We start from the raw sequence: 22595 nt of genomic DNA on the forward strand, positions 1-22595 counted from the left end.
AAATGTCACATGACATTTGAACTTTTTATATCAGAGGTCAGTCCACTCTAAATGCTTTTTATATCGAATTATTTTATTAATAATCGATGTACATACATACACTGGCAATGCGGTAGCTCGAATTTTATCAAATAAATATATGGTAAACTAATCGATTAATGGTAAACGCAATTTAAGCAAATAAAATTTTGAAGCTACAGCAATTGAAACAATAGACTTTGGTCAGCTTTAACTATATGCAAATGACAAAAAATGATGTGTCTACATTATAATAATATGCACAGATCTGCCACAATTGTGAAAAAAGGGTAAAAACCGCATTAAATTTTGATATGGGTCTATTTATGTATTTGCCTGGCACATGAGACACTCTCTAAAGTTAAGTTGGGCCCAAAACAAATTTTGTGACTCTTGTGTCTGCGCAATGCAAATGTAAAGTGCTTGGGCAATGTCTGAGGTATTCTTAACCAGCTCCAAAATGGATTTGTCGACACCCAACACTGAGAACTTTTTAAATATGCATGAGCACCTTTTCGGTACTTTTGCTGGCATACACGGCGCATACTTGATAACAGAAATCTCATTTAAAGGCCACACAAAACGAAGCAACATACGAGTTAGGGAGGGAGCCAAGAAGTAGAAAAAATGGAATATAGAGCAAAAGAGGCGAGAAAGAGATATTACAGTAGGTATGCATTATTTTTAATTAAAGTTTTTTTTTCATTTTTGGTTTTTTATTTTTTAAATATTTAATTAGATTTATTTCAGCACTTGTCCAGGTGCAAAGCAAACCATGAAAAGCTTACCAAAGTCATGCCACATCGTTGCAGGACACCATTCTTGCACCGCATCCTGGAAGCGCTTGTGCAAATGTGTGCACAAAATTAAGATGTTTACCTTTGTAATGAGCTGGCAAGTTGGCTGTTTGATGTCTCTGCCAACTGGCAGTATCAACATCGTTATCATCAACAACGCCATCAATCATGTCTTAGCCAAGCAGATACTTATGCCATTCCAATTGGCATACTCAAAATAGCCATAGATGCCGAGCATAGGCAACCCAATACCTATCTTAGCTGGTTATTAGTCTTCTTTTATATACCAAACCGATGTTCAATTGTTTTTATTCGAACGATTGTTGTCGCCATCAAGCAAATTGAAATTCAGCTACAGGTGAAACATTTTCTTGGCGAACGCTGCGTGGGTCCGTAGAACTAACGAAACTCCGCCTCACCCTCCGTTCTTGCCATCCTTTTGTAGCTGTCCTGGTGATTGGCATGCATGAGCTGCATTTGACAGTGGGCGTAGTGTCCTGCTGCTATCAACCCAATTCTTTTAGTAGCAACAACGACGGAGCCACATTACTTTCATCGTATTCCATATAGAATACCCTTTAAGAGTGTGGCAATGTGCGTGAGCTGATCAAAAGGCTTGACGCATTTGTAATGAATGTCAGTTGGTGTTTTGTTAATTTTAAATGCTTTTCCTGCCACACAGACTGCCACAGAGACATGGCGATGAATTCCGTTTGCTGACTGACGCACACCTGCCGCTTTCGAGTACTGAAAATGTCTGTTGATTTAATTTTCTTTTTGTATTTATTTATGTTTGGGTGCTTGTGAGTGTGCGTGTGTGTGTGTGTATGTTATACTTTTAAAAAATTGCTACACACAAAGCAAACGTGCAAAATGTGTTAAAAAGTCGCATGCGGAGTGAAGGCGGGGCCAGCTTCGTATCATCAATGTTGCTGCTGATGTTTCGTTTGTTTGCCATTTTCTTTTTGAAGTCTCCAGTGACACAAAGACACACATACACACCCACACACACACAATAACACACACAACCCACACATAACCAAAAGCTTGTAAATTTGTAAGAAAATGGAAATTAAATGAACTTGAAATTGTAAGCAGCTCATAGGTTCGGATTAGACTTGTGTCTTTGTTATACAGTAATCTTTTCATCTTTTGTGATGTTTTATTTCAAAATGTAACTAAATTGTAGTTTCTCTTTTGCAAAATATTGTGAATACATAAAGTAAACTTAAGATTTCAACAGTAATTATAGGATAACAAATAGTTCGGTCATAATTTTCTTACATAAATACAGTTTTCATTTGTTACTTTAATACGAGATAATAAAACAAAAATTTCTATAAACATTGGGACTTCATATACTTATACCTATAGTTTTAACATCAATAAACACTACACAAAACAAAAAAAAAAAATAAATTAATAAACATTACACATTTCCAACTAACTCTGTGTACGACTAGAGTTATGTGTGTATGATATGAAACTTTGTTATGCTGATTATGAATTTGCAATTAAATTCGAATAAACATAATTACGCCGACGATATCAAGCATATTTGTTATGGAATAGTATGTGCCTAAAAATAAAAAGGAATATATTAATGCATATGTTAGAAAACGGCAGGAGGCAAAGAATTTACCATTTTCAATTTCAATCATTTCACCGTGTCGTAGGACGACCGACTCTGATTCCCTGCCATCACCAAATATGGTCTCGATGGCGAACTGCCCATACTGTACAATAAATTTCTAAATTGACAAATAATAAAACATAATTTTAGAATAAAAACAGAACGACTGCAACAATTATGAATGTCATACCATTGTTGTTGTTTTGGAACGTTTCTTGTCGCGCTTCTGATGCGGTTTGAATCGCATATACCCTAAGCTAGTCTTTTCAGCGGTGTTGTAAAATGCATAGTCAATACCTTCCAAATTTTTGAAGACCAAATCTTTTACTGTTGCTGCAAGCGAAAGAAGAGGATGTTGAAAATGCAGCTATTACGAATTATATTGAATTACTTACAGGCATGATTATCGAGACTATTTAATTGATTAGTAGTGTCTAGAGTTTCTGAACCATGTAGCCATGATGTAAACTGGTTAGCCGATCGATCGACATTTGATGTTCCATTTGGTAAATCAAGCTGTGGATCTGATTGTGTCGCAACTTCCACATTTTTTGATGTGCCGTGATGAACTTCAGGAACAGAATTTCCTGCATCCGGTTGTTTTGGTGTAGTTTTCTTTCCCTTTTTTCTTTTGATTGGACCACTTGATGGCGCTGGCTCAGAATAGTTATCCTCTTGGTCAGAAAACGGAGCTACGCCTAAGCTGATAATGCTTGGAGACTGTATCGGCGCATTCGATGATTGATTACTATTCTTTTGGTTCATAACTGGAGGCTCCACACTACAAGGTGTGCTAGAGCACAACGGTGGTCTGGTCATAATGCAATCGCTTTCTGTCTCTTTGCTACGATTTTTCGGTTTAGTGATTTTAGTGGTTTTGGCTTTTATAATATGTTCTTGAAAAGAACACCGGACGAAAGTGAGATCTTTGATGGTATGGCAAAAGTTATTTCGCAACGGCACCTGACCTCGCTTTGATCTGCGAATGGCTGTAAAGAGACAAAGTTTTAATACTTAATAAACGGCTCCTGAACGGATCGCAGTTGTACTTACATGTATCATGTTGCTCAGTTGGATTTTGCATAAAGTTTGTCATCATTGTTCCGTTCAAAGGTATATTAATCTTAAGCTTATCCAATTGCCTTTCAAGTTTTGTTTTATTTTTTTTGGCTCGTGGCGCCGGCGCCAACGGTTTTTTGAATATCACCGCATCGTTTTTCGTTGTCGCCTTTGCCTGTTGTTCCCGTTGACTTTTACAACGCTGCAGTGCTTCACGTGCAGCTTTGCTTGTGCTAGGCTGATCGTCATCAAGCAGCAGATCATTCTCTAGATTCGGTTGTGGTGGAGGACTATCCATTCGAAGAGCTTCCATATGTTCAATTTGCACATCCTCAGTGGCGTTGTCTGCAAGAGACACACCCTGATTTTCCGACACCAGTTTCTTCTGCGATGTCGATGAATTCGACGATTTCTTCTTAGACGCCGACCCCTTGGTTTTCTCCTTATTTGTAGTATTCTGTATTTTAGTTTTGCTCATGCGTTTTGGCATTTGTTTTTCAAAGTCAGGAGATTTCGGTTCCAATTGTGATCGATCCGGAGACTGTGCCATCAGTTCATCTAGACTACGGACACGAATAGAGTTTGAATTATTGTGTGTTGTTTGCAACTCATTTTCATCTTTGCTATTGTTAGGTAAATCTTCTATTTCCGGATCCTTGTTTCGTGATGACTTAGATAGACAAGAAGTGTGGGCCTTCCCATTTTCTTTTTGTTGGTTTAAATTATTCTTATTAGGGCTGCTCGAATGAGATGCAGATAACCCATGCGGAGAGTGAGCTTCGTTTTGATGATGTTGACTTGTTATGTGCCCCAATTCTTCATCGTCGTCATCACCATTATTGGAGTCTGGTGGAGGAGCTACTGCTCTACTAGCATCAGCAGGTTCATTTCTGTCAGCTTGAACCTGCTGTTCTGTTTGAAGTATTGGTAATGTCTCCTGTTCTGGGACCGTCTTGTTTGTGGATTTCTCTCGCCTTTTATGGGATAAGCGATTTTGGTTCTCAGCTTTTTGCAAAGATTGCGAACCTACAACAGTAGTAATAATGTTCGCATCTTCGTCGCTTTCAGGCCCTGACATAGAGTCTCTACAACTCAAACTCGTTCTTCTTTGCTTTTCTGGGGATGAAGAGTAGTCCTCAGTCTCTGATTCCCCTTTGGTATAAAGGCTCCGCTTGGAAGTGCTTCGTGACTTGATACGTTCTTGCATGGTTTTCTCAAGAGCCATATAGTTTTCCAGTTCTTTGGTCTAAAATAGATTAATTTGTATTAAATTGGATTATAACGTGACTTATTTAAACTTACTATGGGTTGCTTTTGACGTCGTGACCGTGAACGGGACGAAATACGTCTCGGTTTCTGTTGAAGAGCTGTAGGTGGTGGACCCATTGATGTGGAAACATTAACCGTTACTTCCTTAACCTGAGTTTTATCGCTGAGCAAATCTTCGGATTTACTAGCATCTAGATTCCTACGCATTATCTCAAAACGTATACCTTCTTCTAAGGCCGCTTGCTGCTCCAAATTTTGCTTTCGATGTCCATTCAAGGGATAAATGAGGCCCAATGAATTTCGTTTTCGCAGATCTAGAATCTCATAGTTACTCATCCGGACCAATTCGCCTGCAAATTTTTCTCCATTGATGGGCGTACAGGGTGCCTTATTTAAAACTGACGCAAGTGTTGCCTTTCGATGGCGTCGATCAGAATTGGTTCGATGTAGATTCAGTAGCTGCATGGAATTTTCCTGATTTTCGGTAGGTTTGCGGTAATTGGCATTAAGCTTGCGTTTTTGTCTAGTCGTATTGCCTCCGGGTGGGGCTAGATTAAGAGGTGCAGTCCTGTCGCTTCCTTCGTCGCTGTCATCGTCAGTCAAAATATCGATATCTTCCACTTTTTGCTGACTCGTAGTTTGAATGCTGCGACTGATAACGTCAATTGGCTCTAAGTCAGCCCCACAATCGGGAGCATCCTTTTTAAGAGCGGGCACCTTTTGTTGACTTGATGTTTGAATACTCCGACTGTCTGTGTCAACCGGTTCGTCCTTATTCAAATGTTTGTCAATCGCTACATCTGCTCTAGGGCTTTGAGTATTGATAGGAATAACTACTAGGGGTAGGCTAGTATGTCGGGATAGATTCTGTATGATTTCGCCAAGTTGCTGGGACTGACTGCCAGTCATGGACAGTTCTTGTGGTTGTGTTTCCGGCACTACTACCTCCACCTCCGGCTGTGACAATGGGAGAGGCTGACGGCGACGGGGTGCTGGAACTGGAGGCGTATCAGGCACCACCATATCAGTATTTACGCGCCGCAGTCGCACCATTGGCGTTTTTATTGATGTCTGCTTTGCACACCTCAAAGATGTCGCGTTGAGGTTTGAACTTGACCGGCTAAGCCTTGTCTCAGCAAGGTTGCTCTCCTTTTCAATGGTATAAGTTCGCCGCTTAACTGCACTTTGCGGTGAACACGGACAACAAGATCCCTGGGTAAGATTCGGATTAAAAGATTTTGTAAACGTGGCTTCCACTTCGCGGCGAAATTGGGCAAGGTTTGTAAACATATTATTTGGATCACTTTCTGCCTCAGGGACCCGCTCACTATTGGGTACTGCCTCGTGATGAAGTTCATTCTGGGTTGGTGACTGCTTTTTGTTTTCAACTGGCGTACTGCTCGTTGTTGGAATCTAATTAGAAAAATCAATTAACTTATGCTTGAAATAATTTAAACATTTACTTACAAAAGCCGGCGAACTGGGGATAGGCGCATCTAACGCAGCATTGTCAAACTCTTTAAGCAGCTGACGACGACCACAGCTTTGGGAGCGCCTCCTGATAGCAACACGACGCAAACGATCTGAACCAGGCACCTTGCTGGCACTACGCCGTGATGGGGAGATGCTAACGGCTCTGGGCGGCTGTAAGGGTGGTTCAGTATCACAAGGTACAGCTGCTGGTACGTCCGAAGCGGGCGCTGACTCCTGCAGATGCGTTTTGTTTGGTTTTTGTGCATCTAGTGCTTCTGTTGGTTTCGGCTCCTCGGGTTTTTTTATCAGAGGCACATCGAAACTCAAATCAATTGAGAAATCTCCAAAGAGACGCACATTGTCTTGCTTTGGTACCTCATCCGCCTTGCGCTTCAAATATTCGGCTAGTCTATCCGCATCCGTAATAGGTTCAGCTAATATCGCTTCCAGCTCTGGTGAAGCGTTCATCTTTTTCTTATTTTTGGGCCTTGGGTTTTCAATTCCAGATAACTGAAGCTCAAATTAGATTTATTATTTATACTCACATCTTATCTGCACTGCAAACATGTAAGCCAAATGCGTTTAATATTTGTTTTTCATAGGGCTTGGCCTTTTAAATCTTAAAACAATCTTATTTAAAATGTCGGCCCCCGACGCTATTAAAAAAATGTTGCCAGATGGTTTCGAATTGGCGCCACTTAACAGAGGTTTCAAACCGACTTAACAGAGTAAGGGTAGTTATGGTTCCGGTTCGATTTGAGTGACTTATTTTGCGGCATAATTAAAAAATTAAATACCTGGCGCCATATGTCAGAAGCTGATTTTTCAATAGTCTATATCTATATAGATAGTTTCTTTTCTGACGCGTAGTCAAATATGCATTGGTTTTGAAAAATTGTCTGCCAGGAACTAGTTCAGGATTTAGTGCACAGGTCTTCCTGCTTCCGTTATCGACGCTCAAATGTAGAGGAACGGCAGCGCCTGCGCTTTTAATTTTGTTTTGTTTTAATTTATAGTTTTGTTAACCTGTTGTTAGGCGCGTTGGCGACGTCGTACGATGAATATGAATACTCCGGGCGTCAGCCTGTTTCAGGGCGGTGAGACACTAAAGGTTAATTCGACTTTGGACCGTTTAGAAGAAGAAGAGGCGCTTCAGGACCAGAAGCGTCGCGAAGAAGAGGTAAGTAAACTGATGGAATGTCATCCGTTCTCTCACCCCGAATGGACAATTTCAGTTGGGAAATCTGCTGGAAAATGCCTTCGATGACTTAGACGATGATGATAGTACAGTCGACTCGACAACCAATTTTCATTCGAACTTGCTGCCGGAGCAGCCGCTGCCAACATTGCCTTCACATCATGTGGAACACCAAATCCAGAACTATGCCAGCGCCCAGCATAATATTCGTCACGAAAGTGAAATGGAAATACATAAGTTAAAAATGATGCTAGAGTCAAAAACTCATGAGTTGAATAACGTCAATAAAGTGGCTTCTGAAGCTCACAAGAAAATTGATGAATACCAGAAGCGTTTGACCATTGCCCAGGCAGAGCTAGACAGAGCTCTGCGAGAGAAGCAGAACACGCATGAACTTTTGGTAGAAGCCAAGGAACGCTGTTCTAACCAAGACAACAATCTTGAAAAATTGCGGGGCGATAAGAAATCGTTAGAGCTGGAAAACACTCGTCTAGTGGGCCAATTGGAGACAGCCCAAAGCATGTTGGGTGATGTCCAGCGTAAGTACGACATGGTAGAGCGAGATCTACATAAACGTGAAGAGCGTCATGCTGACATACGTATTAAACAAATGGAGGAACAACACCGTGCCAAATTGGAACTGATGCAACAACAGCTCTGCGGCGTTACTGATCAGTTGGATAAAACGAAACAGGATTTGGAGCAAATGCAAACGCGCTACCAAGCCCTGCAGGCCAACCACGAGACAATGGTGTTGGAGAAGGCGGCGAGGATCAATGAACTTAACGGGGCACTAGATGTCGCTCAGCGGCGATGTAATCAACTATCCAGTAAGCCCAACTTTGAGGCAGAGTCTGTCCGTCAGAAACAATGTATAGCGGAACTGCATTCTCAGGTGGCTACAATGGAAAAGACAATTGCTACTCTAAATGAACGAGTTAATGGCACTACGGCGGAATTAGATCTGATGGATACTCTGTTGCAGCAGCACCATACCGAAGACATTACAACTGGCCGACTAAGTCAGGGTCAGGATTCTAGACTGGTGGGCAGTACTCCGCTCAACCCCACTGATCGTATCGGCCATATAAAACAGGAGCTCTATCGGGCACTGGGAAATCTGAAAAACAAGCGAGAGGAAGTGCGAAAACTAGAGAAACAGGTTGAAGAACGCAACCAGGAGTTGCGGCAGCAACGGGAGCAGGAGAATCATTCCCTCGTTCAGCTGGCCACGCTGAGAGAGGAAAAGGCGCGTCTAGAGAATCGCCTTAAGTTGATGCATCAGGAATTATCGGAGGCACAGAACAAATCATTAAACAAATCACGCCTGCAAAGCGAACTAGAGACTTTAACCAACGAGCGGGATGCCCTTAAGCAACAAGCGCGGCAAATTGATGAACAACTAAAGAATGTCGAAGTCGATTTGGAGGAGCTAAAGCAGGAACATGATAGCCTTAAACGAAACTATGAACAACTTAATGAGGAAAATCGACAATTGCGAACACGAACCTCTGACAACACGCGCATGGAGTTAGAACGACACAAGATTCTGCTTAAAAACGCTCAAGGAGAGGTGGAACGGTTAAAGAAACTTTATGCCGAGATTTCCAATGACAAGGAATCGCTTAACTATCAACTTCGCAAGCTTCAGGAATCTGACAATCTTAAGGAAATGCAGGACTTGCGGCAACAGTTGGCCAGCCTTCAACGCGGTATGCAGTTAGCTGAAGTCAAATCAGAGGAACTTTCCAAGATATTGGAAACCGAGAGACTCTGCCATGAACGAGAATTACAGACTCTGCGAGAAAAATCGGATCGAGAGAAACGTGAGGAGGCGAAAGCAGCAGCCAAAGAAAGTTCCGACAAATGTAGCCGATGCATTGAGCATTTGGCGGAGATTACAAAGGTAAGCAAACAAAAAAGTCCACTAAAGTCTCTTGATAGCCAACGTGCTTGTTTTCCAGGTCGAAATTCAAATGTTAAAACTGCAAAACGTTAACACGATGCAAGCCAAGGAACTAAAAGATCTGTCACTAGAGCTAGAGCAGTCCAAGGCATTGCAAAGCGAACTGGAAGAAAAGATTGAGCTGTCCATTGAACAGGAGCGCATCATTAATGAACTAAAGATCAAAGCCAAACAGTTTGAGGAGTATATCAACCAACAGGCAGCTGAAACATCGGAAAAGAAGCAATCCAGTCCCAAAACACCAGCATCGGGTTCCTCACCTGGAGGGGAATTTAAAGATGAACCCTTTAAACTTATTTCCCCAGACCTAACTCAGGAACGCATCAAACGCATTGAGCAGCGTGTGCGGGACGAGATGGCCAAGCTGTTTGCCAACGAACTGAAGCGGTTTACATCCAGACTGCATCAAACCGAGGAGAAATCCCTTTGCCTGCAGCGGGAGTACAATTTAATCTGCGGCGAGCTACAGCAGCGGCAAACGGAAGTGGAACTGCTTAAGCAAACCATTCTCGCCGAACGTGAAAATATTGAGGAATTGCTGGAAGCCAAAGAGAGCAAACAGAAGGCAATGCTGCAAAAGTGTCGAACTGAACTGCAAGCCAAGAATCAACGAATTGCCGAGCTTTTACGGGAACTGGACGAACAGCATGCAAGTATCGGGTCAGAGCGTCAGTCCATGAAAACAGTGATGGCCCAATGGGAGGCTCAAAAGCAATCTGTTGATCAGGTGGAACAACAGTGGCGTGACCAGTTAAAACTATTGCAAAGTACACATGAGGAGGCAATGAGGGCCGCCCAACAACGATATCAAAGTGCAAAACGAACGGCACAGAATTATAAGCTTTATGCCGAGGACAAAGAGGCGCACATGAAGCGCGAGTATGAGCGCATTAAGCACGAATACGAATTGTCTCTGGCCAAGATTGAGCTCACAATGAATCAACGACTAGAAAGAAAGATTCGCGAGCCACCGCAGCGCGACAAAGAGAATCAGCCTAGTAATAACAATAAGAATAGGTAGTCTACCTGTACGTTGTCATGAGTTAATTGTTTATATCGTTCAACTACTGCCAAATTTATTTTTATCATAAATATATACGAAAACATTCCCCATATCAAATCAAAATATCAATTCTGTTCGATAGATAATGTTTTGAAAAAGTTTCTTGTTCACTGCATTCTGAAATATTTACCTGATGGTGGCCATAACTGATGTTAGACTGCTTCTAACTAATGTCAGAACTAACTAAACTAAACTATATTCTCGTTAATTAGGAAAGCACTGATTTTAAATTTCTTACTGGCGCAAATTAACGATAACAGATTTTGGCAAAACTCGAGAACTAGTTCAATTGCTGGAACTAACAGTTTTGGGATTTGTTTGACAACAGCTGTTCGTGTGTCGGGATTGGAAATTATTCAAATGCTTGGCATACGCAACGCCATCTCCAAGCTGCGTACAATAACACGTGCTCCTGCATCTTTAGTAGTCCAACGATCCATTGCCTGCCGGATGCCGACTGCGTCATCGTCTGCATCAACCAACATTGACCAGGTTGTAGCCCAGCTGGGGAAGCCGCCCAAGATGAGGGAAGAGCCGGCATTTAAAAAAGTCGACAGTCCGGAGTTTCATAGCATCTTCACACCTGAATTGGAGCAGCTGGTATCCCTTTTTAAGAAGTATAACTTTGAGCTTAGGATTGCTGGTGGTGCTGTGCGTGACATTCTCATGAGTATCAAACCGAAGGACATTGACTTGGCAACTACGGCTACGCCGGACCAAATGAAAGAAATGTTTACCAAGGAGGACGTGCGTATGATCAATGCCAAGGGAGAGAAGCATGGAACCATCACTCCTCGCATCAACAACAAAGAGAACTTTGAGGTGACAACATTGCGGATTGATGTGCGCACCGATGGACGACATGCGGATGTGGTATTCACGACAGACTGGCAGCTGGATGCCAATCGACGGGATTTAACCATCAATTCCATGTTCCTCGGTTTCGATGGCACTGTCTATGATTACTTCTATGGTTATGAAGATCTACAGGAGCGTCGTATACGCTTCGTAGGCGATGCAAATATCCGAATCAAAGAGGACTATTTACGGGTTCTACGTTATTTTAGATTTTATGGAAGAATCGCTAATGATGCAAATAGTCATGATACAGAAACTTTGTTGGCCGTTAAAGATAATGCCGCAGGCCTAGGCAGAATTAGCGGAGAGCGAATTTGGTCAGAGCTACAAAAGATAGTTGTGGGCAACTATGGGCGCGAGCTATTACTAGAGATGAACCGGTGTCAACTTTTGGAATACTGTGGACTTCCTTCCCATCCCGAATTGCAGGAGTTTGAGCGACTTTGCGGCGACTTGGAACAGTTTGAGCCTCCCAATCATCCAATTTTGTATATGACAGGGCTATTACACACCGTCGAGGACGCCATGAAACTGCATGAACGCTTGAAACTGTCTGCATATGAACGAGACTTGGCTCTGTTTATCACTCAGCAGCGGGACCGTGTAAATATTAGTATTAGTTTCATAAATATTACCTAAATATTAATTTTCTTCTCAGGTGGATAAGGAATATAGCTGTCTGCGTGATTATCAGAAGCTTTGCCTGCAACCCTACGCTAAGCGTGACTATGTTGAGCAGTTGCTCAAGTATTCTAACAAACTGGAACTTCACCGACAGCTAAAGTCATGGGCAACACCAAGTTTTCCGATAAATGGTAATACACTTAAGGGATCAGGCCTTGTGGGCCAGAAGCTTGGGCTTGCGCTGACCCAATTACGCCTTCTATGGGCAGACAGTGATTTTAAGCTAACGTCCGAGCAGTTAATGGAGAAGCTGCCAGAGATCATAGATCAACTACAGACGCCTCCAAAAAAACCACGGATTGAATAATATTCTCACTTCTCCTCATCATCATTGTTATATGTATTTCATAGGGTAAAGATGGTTTTTTTTTTTTTTTTTTTTTGTAAATACACCAATGTATATTTCAAGAATCATTTTCAACCAAACGTTTTGTAAAAATCTGTATCGGTCGCTTAAAGCCGCTCTCACAATGGTCAGGTACGCCCATTAGTTCCATAGTTGCAAATCCGACTTCAGGGCTGAGAAGATATTCCGTAAACTTTTCGGGCTTTAATTCAATGGCATTGTAATTTTCCCGAATTTTTTCCTAAACAAACAAATACTTTAGTCAAATTTTTGAACCAAATAATTTCATTTTTACTCACCGATAGCTTTTTTCGCCTTTTATATGTGTCGAAGGACTGTGGTTCCAGTATGAGCTTGCCTCCAGGTCGTAATTGAAGAAACATGCGGCGAAATGCCTGCTTTAAGCCTGCATCACAGAAATTGAGATGTATCCACTTAGTCACTGAGAGACAAAGAATCACATCAAATTGCGGGCGCTCTATTTCTAATAAAACATCATCCTCAAGTACATAGTTGCCGTGCAGGAATCTCAGATTGTATGGAAATCTAGATCCAGGAGGATTTTGACGTTTCAGCGAGCCAATGGCCATTTGGGCGTCGTTAACAAGGCTCCGATCGATGTCCAGGCCAACAAGCGTCTTTACATTGAACTTTTTCGCAATCTCTATGGATAAATGACCCGAATTGCAGCCAATATCTAGCAATTGCTTGTCTTGAAAGAGTTCTGGTTGCGTGGCTAACACATCCAAACGGATATCATGGAAATCTTTATCTAATATACGCTTTCCATAATAGTGTTTGTAATTGCCATACATGAAGTTTTGATCTTTGTTTTGCCTGGGCTTCTGCTTCTCAAGATGCAGTCTCTTCTTGGGGCTCTGTGGTGGTGGGAGAGTTGAGTTGGAAACGGAGGATGCGGATGTCAAGGGGTCTAACATATTGGGAACATTATGTTTCAGTCTTTTTGCATCATCCCCTTCATCTTTATCGGTTGCCTTACGCTTCTCCGTAAACTTTGCCGGCAAGTTGTTATTGTTTTCTACTTCCATATTCAGAAACGAATCTAAACGTTTAAGAAATTGGATGCTTTGTCGAAGGCAAACACCCTGCTTTTTTGGTGGGTGACACAGATACTGTATTCGTTAAAAAGTCACTCACAATTATTAATTATTATTTGTTAATTACTATGTATTATTTAAAAAACTAAAAATTAACTTTTCCGCTTTCACGTTTCGAAAAGTCAGCTGTTGTTTTACTACTGTGGGTGAGTCGATTAATACTCAAAAAAGCGGTACTTATCAACAACTTTACTTTAATTTCCACTGCAGAGGTCGCCACTGTTTCACGCTTTTTGATCATTTTCGATAATTGTACTTTAAAATCCGCAGAAGGCGCCACGGAATCGCGCTGCAGAGGGCGCCACTGTTTTTATGTTTTCAAAATTATTGGCGGGCTTTGAATATGCAAATTATCAATACATCACCCTCCCTCAATTGTGCATGAAATGCAAAGCAAATCAATCGATTCATAGCATTAATTATATGTATATCAACCTCCTGGCAAAAATGCCTGCTGCAACTGTTTCTATCTGCTAGTTGCTAGTTGGGAATGGTTTTATTTTGCAAAATTTGCATAACAAAGCTAGGCTAATGAAAGCAAAATATGTGTATAGGGATTGGTAAATTTAAGTCCATGCCATTGTTTGTAATATCCGTTAAATGCCCTCGTCTACTTTTCAACGAAATGTGAGACTTTAGCGGTTGGAGGAGTAGCGCGTGCCGCCTATTGACCCCTTTTCGGGTGTGTGGAAGGGCAACGGCAAAGGCAGCAAATTATACCAACTCTGCGTGCATGGACCAGTGGTCAGTTGAAGTGGATGACAAGGGTTGCAGCATCATACTTGATAAGGTGACCGGCGCGTGTCACATTTGGTATGGCATTTAATAACTTGAAATGTTGCAGGCTGCTACATTTGAGTAGCCGCTGTGACTAGTTAAATATTATAAATAGATATTTTTTTAGTTTCTTTTTTCATAATTTATGCCTTAAATCTTCAAATTTTATTTATGATTTTTAAAATGCCACTTTTTCCCATAAACCTTTTGAGGCACAATAACCCAAAGTACTCATTAACCGGCAGGAGATAAATTTCATCAAAATAATTCTTAAAAACCCCTTGAAAAAGAAAAGGCCTTTCAGAAGACATTTCCCAGAGAAAAACTGGCTCGAATATGCAAGAAATTTAATTTAAATAAAATTTCGGTTCCTTTGGCAGAGCGAAAGGGTTGTGTCTGTGCACCATATGACCATCATCATAATAAACCAGTTTCTAGTTTTCCAACAAAAGGATGCAACATCTATTAAAACTTCAAATGACTTGTCGTTTTTTTTTTTTGTTTTTGTTTTTGCTATGCTGCAGCTTCCGCACGTCCACAACGTCCACATCCTTTGATGGATGGGTCACGCACACACACACACATAAAAAAACATCCGAAAGAAGCATCACGCGGCATAGGAAATTCAAAACCCGTTTACCTTACCATGCATTGCATTGAGGTATTGAGGTAACCAAAGCTGCAGAGCGTCCAACATTTAATCTGCTGCACATGCGCAGTTCTCGGTATAAAAATTAGAAGGGATTTGTTTGGTCAGATCCAAACGTAAAATTTAAACACCCTAAGGGTCGGCAAAAGCATAGTTGACAACGGTCCACGGTCCAGCCGAACTTTGGTAATTCAATTCATTCGGTTTCGGGGGTAGCAAAAGGGGTTAACAATTGCCCAATGCCCGCACGCATTGTAACTTTATAATTTTGGGTCAGCATGTTGGTCCTCTTCTCCCAATTTCCATTCAACAATTTTTTTACGTTTTATATATGCAAATGTAGCATCAAATTATTTTATTGTAAACTGTGGATAAGTGAAAACTCTGTCCAGATTTTTCTGAATAGAAATTTTTAATTAAGGTTTCTGATACAGTAGATTTTTTTTTAAGTTTTACTTTGGGGTGGAATTTACATAGTCATAACTAAGTATAAACATATTCTGTAGAGATCTCAAACAGAATGTTTCAGTTGTTTAGGACATATGTCGGCATTTTCCATTTTTAGTAGGTCATTTTTTAATCCAATTCATTTTAAGTTGCTAAAATCTAACAATAAGCAGAAACAATTTTAGCAACAGTAACCAGCAAATTTTTCATAAGATGTTTTAAATATATCATAGGAATATAATAGATAGTTTCTGTCAGTCTAGGTCCGTGACTGTTGGACCTCATTTGGGTCATAAATTCAGCTTAATGCGACATTGACCCACAAAACCGGGCTACAGTCGAGACCTTAAACCTTCTTAAAGTAAAAGTCTTCACGGGTGAATGGATTTACCAGTTCAAGCTGATATAACAAAGAAAATACCCATCGATGACGAACTCTTAACCTACCCCGCGCAGTTTGGGTCAATGAAAAATCGTTTCCAATTTTGAGGCAAAAATCATTAAATTCGTCACAAAAAATATCTTAAAATCTAAAAAAGAAGACGAAAAAAGGGGAAATGAAAGAAAAATTCTATAGGCAAGGGTTGCAGAAGGAGACCTTTGGCAACAAATCTTTCTTTGTTTGCATTTCACCTCCGAGAGTAATTTACTGTGAACCCGATGCGTCTAAGAATGAGGATGAGGATGCCGATGGCTATCTCCTTCGGCTTGGGGGTTGTAGACCGTCTGTAGATCAGCAAAAATGACATCATAAGACGTGACACATTTGAACTCAGCATCAGGACCTAAAAGGACCTCTTGCATTATGTGTGTTTCTTTTTTTATTTTTTGCACCCTTTGATACCTGGGCAAAGATTTCGGTTATTTGATCGCTCGTAAATTTCGTTTTCGCTTGATTTTGTTGTTGTTCTTCTTCTTCTTAATGATCAGAATCGCAATCCTTCGACGATTTTTTCGCACTGTGGGAATTTTTTGCTTGCAATATTTGCGGAAGGAAGCGAGTTTTTGATCGATGACTGTATAGGGTCTCAATAATAGGGTTAAAGGGGCGGTAATTCTTCCTTCGATTTATTAAACTAGGCAAAAGGTAAAGGAAACTGAAAATGGGAAAACTTTGTGGAAATTCGAGACAGTAATTTTCCAAAAGCTTAACTACTTAATTATATACAATAAGCTGTTGCTTTCTGTGCATTTTCACACAGTTTTCCCGAGGAAAACCAGTTTATTTTTAATCGCATCGTGGTCAACCCTTTTGACCACAGCAATTGCATATACAGTTTTCCCTTGATTCTCCAAATTTTGTTGTTGTTTGTTTTCTGACGCGTGTCCAAAAAAGTTAACCCCTTTTGTAGGAAAAAAAAAACAGACCGCTTGACCATTACCCATGGACATGGGATGGGCATGAATCCAGTTTTAGAATTGTTGTTTCTTTGTTTTGGCCTATACCTGTCAGCAGATCCTTTGGGCTATATGGCACGCGTGTGTGATTAGCAGTAGTTAAGAAGTCGACTGTGGTCAGTTATGGCAAGTTGATTTAACATCTTAATGGGCAATTCATACAGAGGACAACACACATGCATACATACATATATTTAGATACATACACACACACACATTCACTCACTTACTCAGTCAAACCAGCAGTTGGTATATCCTGCTGGATGGACGTTTATCAACCCTTTTTTTATGTTTGTTTTTGTGCCATTCAGCTTTATGTTTTTGTTAGAAATTTTGTGATTTGAAAATTTTATAAATGCTACATTTTGGCAAAGGTTTCATCTCTCTCACTCTCTCTGTCTCTGTCTTTGACACGGCCATTATTGGGAAAGGGGTAGACTTTTACAATACAAAGGATATAAAGGATGCTGTGCGTTCAATTGTTGAGGACACTAAAAAGCGTTACGTGTTCGAAAATTCGCCACTGCCACTGACCTTCCATTTGCCCGCTTAAAATTTCATTTGGCATAGGCGAAAGAGAAAGAGTGAGCAAAAATAAAATGGGAAAGAGTTTCCTTAAAGAGAATTGTGTTCTCTTAAATAGCAAAAATTATTAAACATTCCCCAAATCCCAAGCCAAAAAAGTTTTGGCATTTTCAAGGACATCTTTCGGCTCTGTCATAAAACGATCAATCATCGATCTATTGTCAATATGTTTCAAGACATAAAACTTCATCGCTTGACTTTAGAAATTAATGATCTTTGTCAAAGAAAACAAGAAATCTGAAAAAAAGGACACGAATGTTTAATTATTTTGCAGTTTTTTTTCCTTTCAGAGGCTTGACTATACATAGCTTAATAATTATGAAGAATTTAACAATGAATATGTTTTACCTATGACTATAAATTTAAAAGCCTGTCGATAGAATTGGCAAACTTCGACTACACATAAATTTTAAAACTATTTAACTATCCACATCTGGATAGAGATAATTCTGGTTGACGCCATTGGTTTCTCAGAAATTTTCACAAACATTTCATCCATATTTTAATTTGATTTCCTAAATCACTATTTTGTCGGAATTCAAAATTCATTTCTCACACTGATTGCAATCACCTTCTGATGCCAGAATCTAATATTATTTACAAAGCGTAAATAACAAACTGCAAATGCCGCTGCATAAATTTATTTTTACATAAATGGAAAACATTTTCACTACGTTGCAAATTTTCCGCGGCAAATGTAACCCAAATGATGCACATCAGATACGCAGTTTTTGCTCAACCATAATTTGCATAATTTTGGCATTTTCAATTAAGCAGGAGTCCTGGCACTGCGGCATACAGGATATCTGCCAATGAGTAGGGGTTGGATTCGGATGCACAGCTTTGGATTTTTGACTTGTGCCAATGTTATGCAAATTCTTGAAGATGAAGTAACAACACGACTTTGCCTTGAAATGCCTTTGATTTCATTTTGATGTTTTGTTGTTTGGCATTAACCGTGTTAAATGTTAATTTTCCTCAAGTGGCAAATATTTTCGGGTCCAAGACGTTGCAAGGAAATCTTGTGTTTGGGCAACTTAATTGAATCCAATGAAATATTCATGAGCTGCACATTTATTATTGATGTTGTGTGAAGTTGATTGGAAATGTGCAAATACTTGGTCTGTGGCTGGATAAAATATGGAATTTAAACTTTGTGCTGAAGAAGAAAATATTTAGCTAACATTAAATCTTAATTTTGATTTAGTTGCAGATTTTTAGAAGGTCGAATTGAACATCACAAACATTATTTGTCTTACAATTAGATAAGTCAGGATACATAAGACCCTCCCACCCGAACTCCTAGAGCCCTTAACTAAAAATTACCAGTACAGGGAATTGTAAAAACTTCTTACTACAATTTTTTGCTCATATTGACCAGGTTTTTTATTAGAACTATTTGTTTAAAACACCAGAAACTAAACAACCAAAATGGACATCTATTTAACTATCTACACTGACCTTTATGAAAAGGTACATATCATTTGCTTGCTTCGTTTAAAATTTTTCTTCCATTAGCTAATACTTTCAAGTGTTTTCTCATAAATGCCTTTGCCTTCTCTGTATTTGTATTATATAGATTTTAACTCCCACTTATCAAAATACGCAATCTGCCCAAACAACAAATTTACCTCAATGCAATCTTCGATCTCAAAATCTTTTGAATACCAAAGAAAATTGTTGAAAATTTGCAACCCTTTTTCACTATCCTGGTCTTTGAATTTATTAATTTCCCATGCTTGTGAGTTGTTGTTGTTTATGCAATTTGCTGTATCAAATGTCATGAAAATAGCAACAGTCCCTTCCAAAGGATTACGTCATGAATTTTTGATGCAGCTCAGGCAAATGAATGCAGTTTTCCATTTTCGCTAGTTTTTCTTTTTCGCAAGCTATGTACTTGAATGAAAGGAACCCTTTTGCTCAAACAGGCAGAAAACCGTAAAACACTTCTTTTCTTTGCATGAGCAAAAAAAAAATGGAAAAATTTGCAAGGGTAACTACATGCGCGGCATAACCCTTTGCTGGTTGCCCCAAGACGGTGAGCAACTTTCACATAAATCTTGCTAACGCATTTCTTTTCCTGCAGCTGACATCATTAGTACGGCATTTGTCATTTCGATTTCCTTTTCCGAAAAGGATTGCCGTGAAAATGTATACTTTTTTTGATGGTTTTTCTTGCAAAGAAATTTGAAACTTTCAATGAGGAAATCATTACAACCCCTTTGGGCCAAAAAAATGATCGATTGCCATAGTTTGGCAAAGAAAGTGCCAAAGAAAGTTGCAGTGAAAGGTTTGCAATTAATCAGGAAAAAATTGAGAAATTCCTAGATCAGATTACAAGGTGAGAACATTGATTTTTGTGACAAAAATCTAGCGAATTTATTTTTTTATTTTAAAGCCACCCCTAAATGCCAGGCAAATGACCAATGCAACTTGACCTATTGGCCAGCTAACTGTCAACAGAGACGCCATGTCCTTGCATTTATAATCCTATTTATTGCATTATTAGCAAAACGTAAACCAAGTCGAATATAAACAGCTCAATAAGGTTTCTTTTCTTATTTTATGTTATGTTGGTGAGAAATTTCCCAGGCAAATGGCAAATGAAATGAAATGAAACTTTAACTTAAGGGCAAAACTAACCCCCAAGACAAATGCATTCGAGGGCCAGCTGATCTGTCGCTTCGATCATCATCATCATCATCAATATCATTTAACCTAATGGACCCTGACCTAGCCCGACAGAGCTAAGCTGTGGCAAAAGTACCTTTATGCCTGACTAGAGCCAAAATTTTCAATTTTTTTTCTTTGCTATTTTTCTTTAATTTCCGCAAAAGGTAAATTGTAAGCAGGGAAACTTCTGTACTTTAAGGGGTTGTTTTTTTTTTTTGCAGAAGTTCTTGTCTTGGGCAATTTTTATGCTCGACTGTCTAAACAAATATAAATTAAAGTTGAAATTGCAAAGATTTAAACGAACTATATCCATGTTTGCCTAGGTCTCTAAGCCTATATTCGTAAAAGTTTTTTAAGTATTGCCTCGAAACTCAATTTACATGGATATGGAAATACCTGGTAAATACTCGTTTAATTGTCATATTACGTGACAATCATGCCACGCCCCATTCTGGCACTCAATTTACATAAATTTTGCAAGTCATTTTCACACAGACGACTGACCTAGGACATTTGCATGCATACACCCAAGGGCGGAAGGACGAGTGCCAGTGTGCCTTGATTGAGATTTAAATGAGTTGCGATGACAGCTAAAGGTCACAACATTAAGTCAGAGTGGGTGGAAATTACATTTTAAAGGGGCTGAATGGGTAAAGTTATTTAGCAGCTACATTTAATCTCATCATCATCATTATGAATATGCATTTAGTCACTATCTAACTAACAACCTTGTCAACTAACATTAAATTAAAAATCGGAGATGTTGATGGGAACCTTTTTTACTCCAATTATCAATTGTTTTGCCTTTTCACGTTGTGTGAGAAACCCAATCAAGCTGCAAAAGTGCTTTGATCATGATATCCTGTCCTTGGGTATCGTGTTGGCGTTGCTCGGCTCATTGCGCAACTGCCAAAACCGAAATACAAAATACTGCGTAAAACATTTTCCCCAACAAAAAAAAAAAACCTAAAAGAAATCACAAATTTTTGTATTGAAAATTCCTAAAAATAAAAAGAAAAGGAAACGAAAGGAAACCAATTCGAGATCCACCCTCAATCCAAATGTTGGTTGTACACATAACAAGATGTTCTCTACGAAAGCATTTGTCTAAGCATGCTGCGTAATCCTTTTTGTAAGGACACGTCTCAATGTATGTGTGTATCTGTCTATGTGCGCTTGTGTTTGTATGTGTGGGTTTTAAAAGGATTGTGCTGTAGGGAAGAAAAACGTTGCCTGAAATTTAGGACAAATGCCGACATCGGCATATCTCCGGCCGGTGCGCAATTTTCAGTCAGGCAGGCAGGCAGCTGATGATGATCGCCCATCTAAAAAAAAGGATGCCCAAAAGGATGCCAAATGGGGCGCCGCGTTGTGCTGTTTGTTGTGACGATGTAATAAGATTATAATTTCATATTTTTCGGTTTTCTTACAGAAGAGTTCACAGAACTTGAACAGCTGACCCTTAGCAAGGAATTAGATTTGCAACGAAAGGAAAAAGAGGAAAATAGATTGACACGGGGTTGCGAATTGAAAATCAAACTTAGAAGAAAGTCCTTGCAAATGCAACCCTTTTTCACTAGTAATTACGAAAATTGCAAAACATTTTGAGTTACTTTTTCGTACCTACCTAAGAAACAATTTTTACTTTCTTCTATTAACAACAATTTCAACATAACCAAAGGGTAAATATTTCCCGAATATACGAAAAAAGTATCCTATAACATTGCAAAGAATCATTAATTTTAATATTGTCATTAGTTTTTCAGTTGTCTAACCCTAAAAATGGAAACTTTATAAAATGTCTTGAAAAATCATTAAAAAACTCGTGAGAAAATCCTTAAATTGGTAACTTGAGACAACGTTAATGATTTTTTTTGTGCAATTTTCCTAGACAACTTTAAGAAATTCATAAAGATCATCAATCAAATTGGGCAGCTGCTGAAAAGGCAAATATTTATGATAAATTATTGGCCAAGATTCTCTCTTCTTGTTTTGAAGAAAAGCGTGAAAATTGCCAAGATGAAATGTTCAAAAAAACTACTATGGAAAAATAAGTGTTAAAGTTCACAAAATCGAATAGAAATTCAGCTGCCTCAAAAAAATATAACTACTGATCGCTTAGCAACCCCTGATGGTTCATCTCGTTAATAAATTATGCATATTTTTGCCATTAACGAACGAGAAACTGATGCTCGAAAACGCATTTAACAAATATTTGCATAATTTTGGCACAGGCGACTTTCCAATGAGGTGTTCGCCAGGCAGGCAGAGAAGGAGTCAGTGTTATGCAAATGGACCTGCAACACCGGAGAGGGTGATCGAAACGAAGAAGGAGGAGGGTTCGACTGCGCACGCGCGCCATGTGGAAATTTATGCAAATCACGAAAGGAAATCCATCGAACAAATCGATTTGGCGAAGGGCGGAAGTTAAGGTCGATTGATTTTGAATGTGGGACCAAGCAAGGATGGAGGAAAGGGATAGAGAGCGAGCGAGTTGGTTTGTCACTTGGTTGGCGAATTGGGATTGAAGTGGATTTACCAATTGTTGCCATAATTGAGTGACATGGATAACACAGAGCCAGGG

General features: G+C 39.6%; 4 protein-coding genes across 4 annotated transcripts; 2 read left to right on the top strand and 2 right to left on the bottom strand.

The window, feature by feature from the left end:
* Nucleotides 1–1940: 1940 nt before the first annotated feature.
* On the bottom strand, nt 1941–6913 carry LOC6651264. Its single transcript, XM_047010895.1, has 8 exons — nt 6795–6913; nt 6244–6736; nt 4810–6189; nt 3502–4753; nt 2844–3437; nt 2639–2781; nt 2458–2566; nt 1941–2394 (listed from the first exon to the last, which is right to left on the bottom strand). Coding segments are annotated over exons 1-8 (4038 nt in total). The 5' UTR covers nt 6797–6913; the 3' UTR covers nt 1941–2329.
* Nucleotides 6914–7183: 270 nt separating this feature from the next.
* On the top strand, nt 7184–10539 carry LOC6651265 (kinectin). Its single transcript, XM_002073300.4, has 3 exons — nt 7184–7429; nt 7485–9353; nt 9412–10539. The coding sequence occupies exons 1-3, from the start codon at nt 7307–7309 to the stop codon at nt 10432–10434; spliced, it is 3015 nt and encodes a 1004-aa protein (XP_002073336.2). The 5' UTR covers nt 7184–7306; the 3' UTR covers nt 10435–10539.
* A 229-nt stretch (nt 10540–10768) lies between these two features.
* LOC6651266 (CCA tRNA nucleotidyltransferase 1, mitochondrial) lies at nt 10769–12349 on the top strand. Its single transcript, XM_002073301.4, has 2 exons — nt 10769–11937; nt 11993–12349. Exons 1-2 carry the CDS (start codon nt 10837–10839, stop codon nt 12323–12325), a joined length of 1434 nt encoding a protein of 477 aa, XP_002073337.1. The 5' UTR covers nt 10769–10836; the 3' UTR covers nt 12326–12349.
* Nucleotides 12350–12375: 26 nt separating this feature from the next.
* LOC6651267 (probable RNA methyltransferase CG1239) lies at nt 12376–13625 on the bottom strand. The gene is made up of 2 exons (XM_002073302.4): nt 12664–13625; nt 12376–12605 (listed from the first exon to the last, which is right to left on the bottom strand). The coding sequence occupies exons 1-2, from the start codon at nt 13411–13413 to the stop codon at nt 12423–12425; spliced, it is 933 nt and encodes a 310-aa protein (XP_002073338.1). The 5' UTR covers nt 13414–13625; the 3' UTR covers nt 12376–12422.
* Nucleotides 13626–22595: the final 8970 nt, after the last annotated feature.

The sequence above is a fragment of the Drosophila willistoni genome, chromosome 3R (assembly GCF_018902025.1).
Source record: "Drosophila willistoni isolate 14030-0811.24 chromosome 3R, UCI_dwil_1.1, whole genome shotgun sequence".
NCBI classification, from domain to species: Eukaryota; Metazoa; Arthropoda; class Insecta; order Diptera; family Drosophilidae; genus Drosophila; species Drosophila willistoni.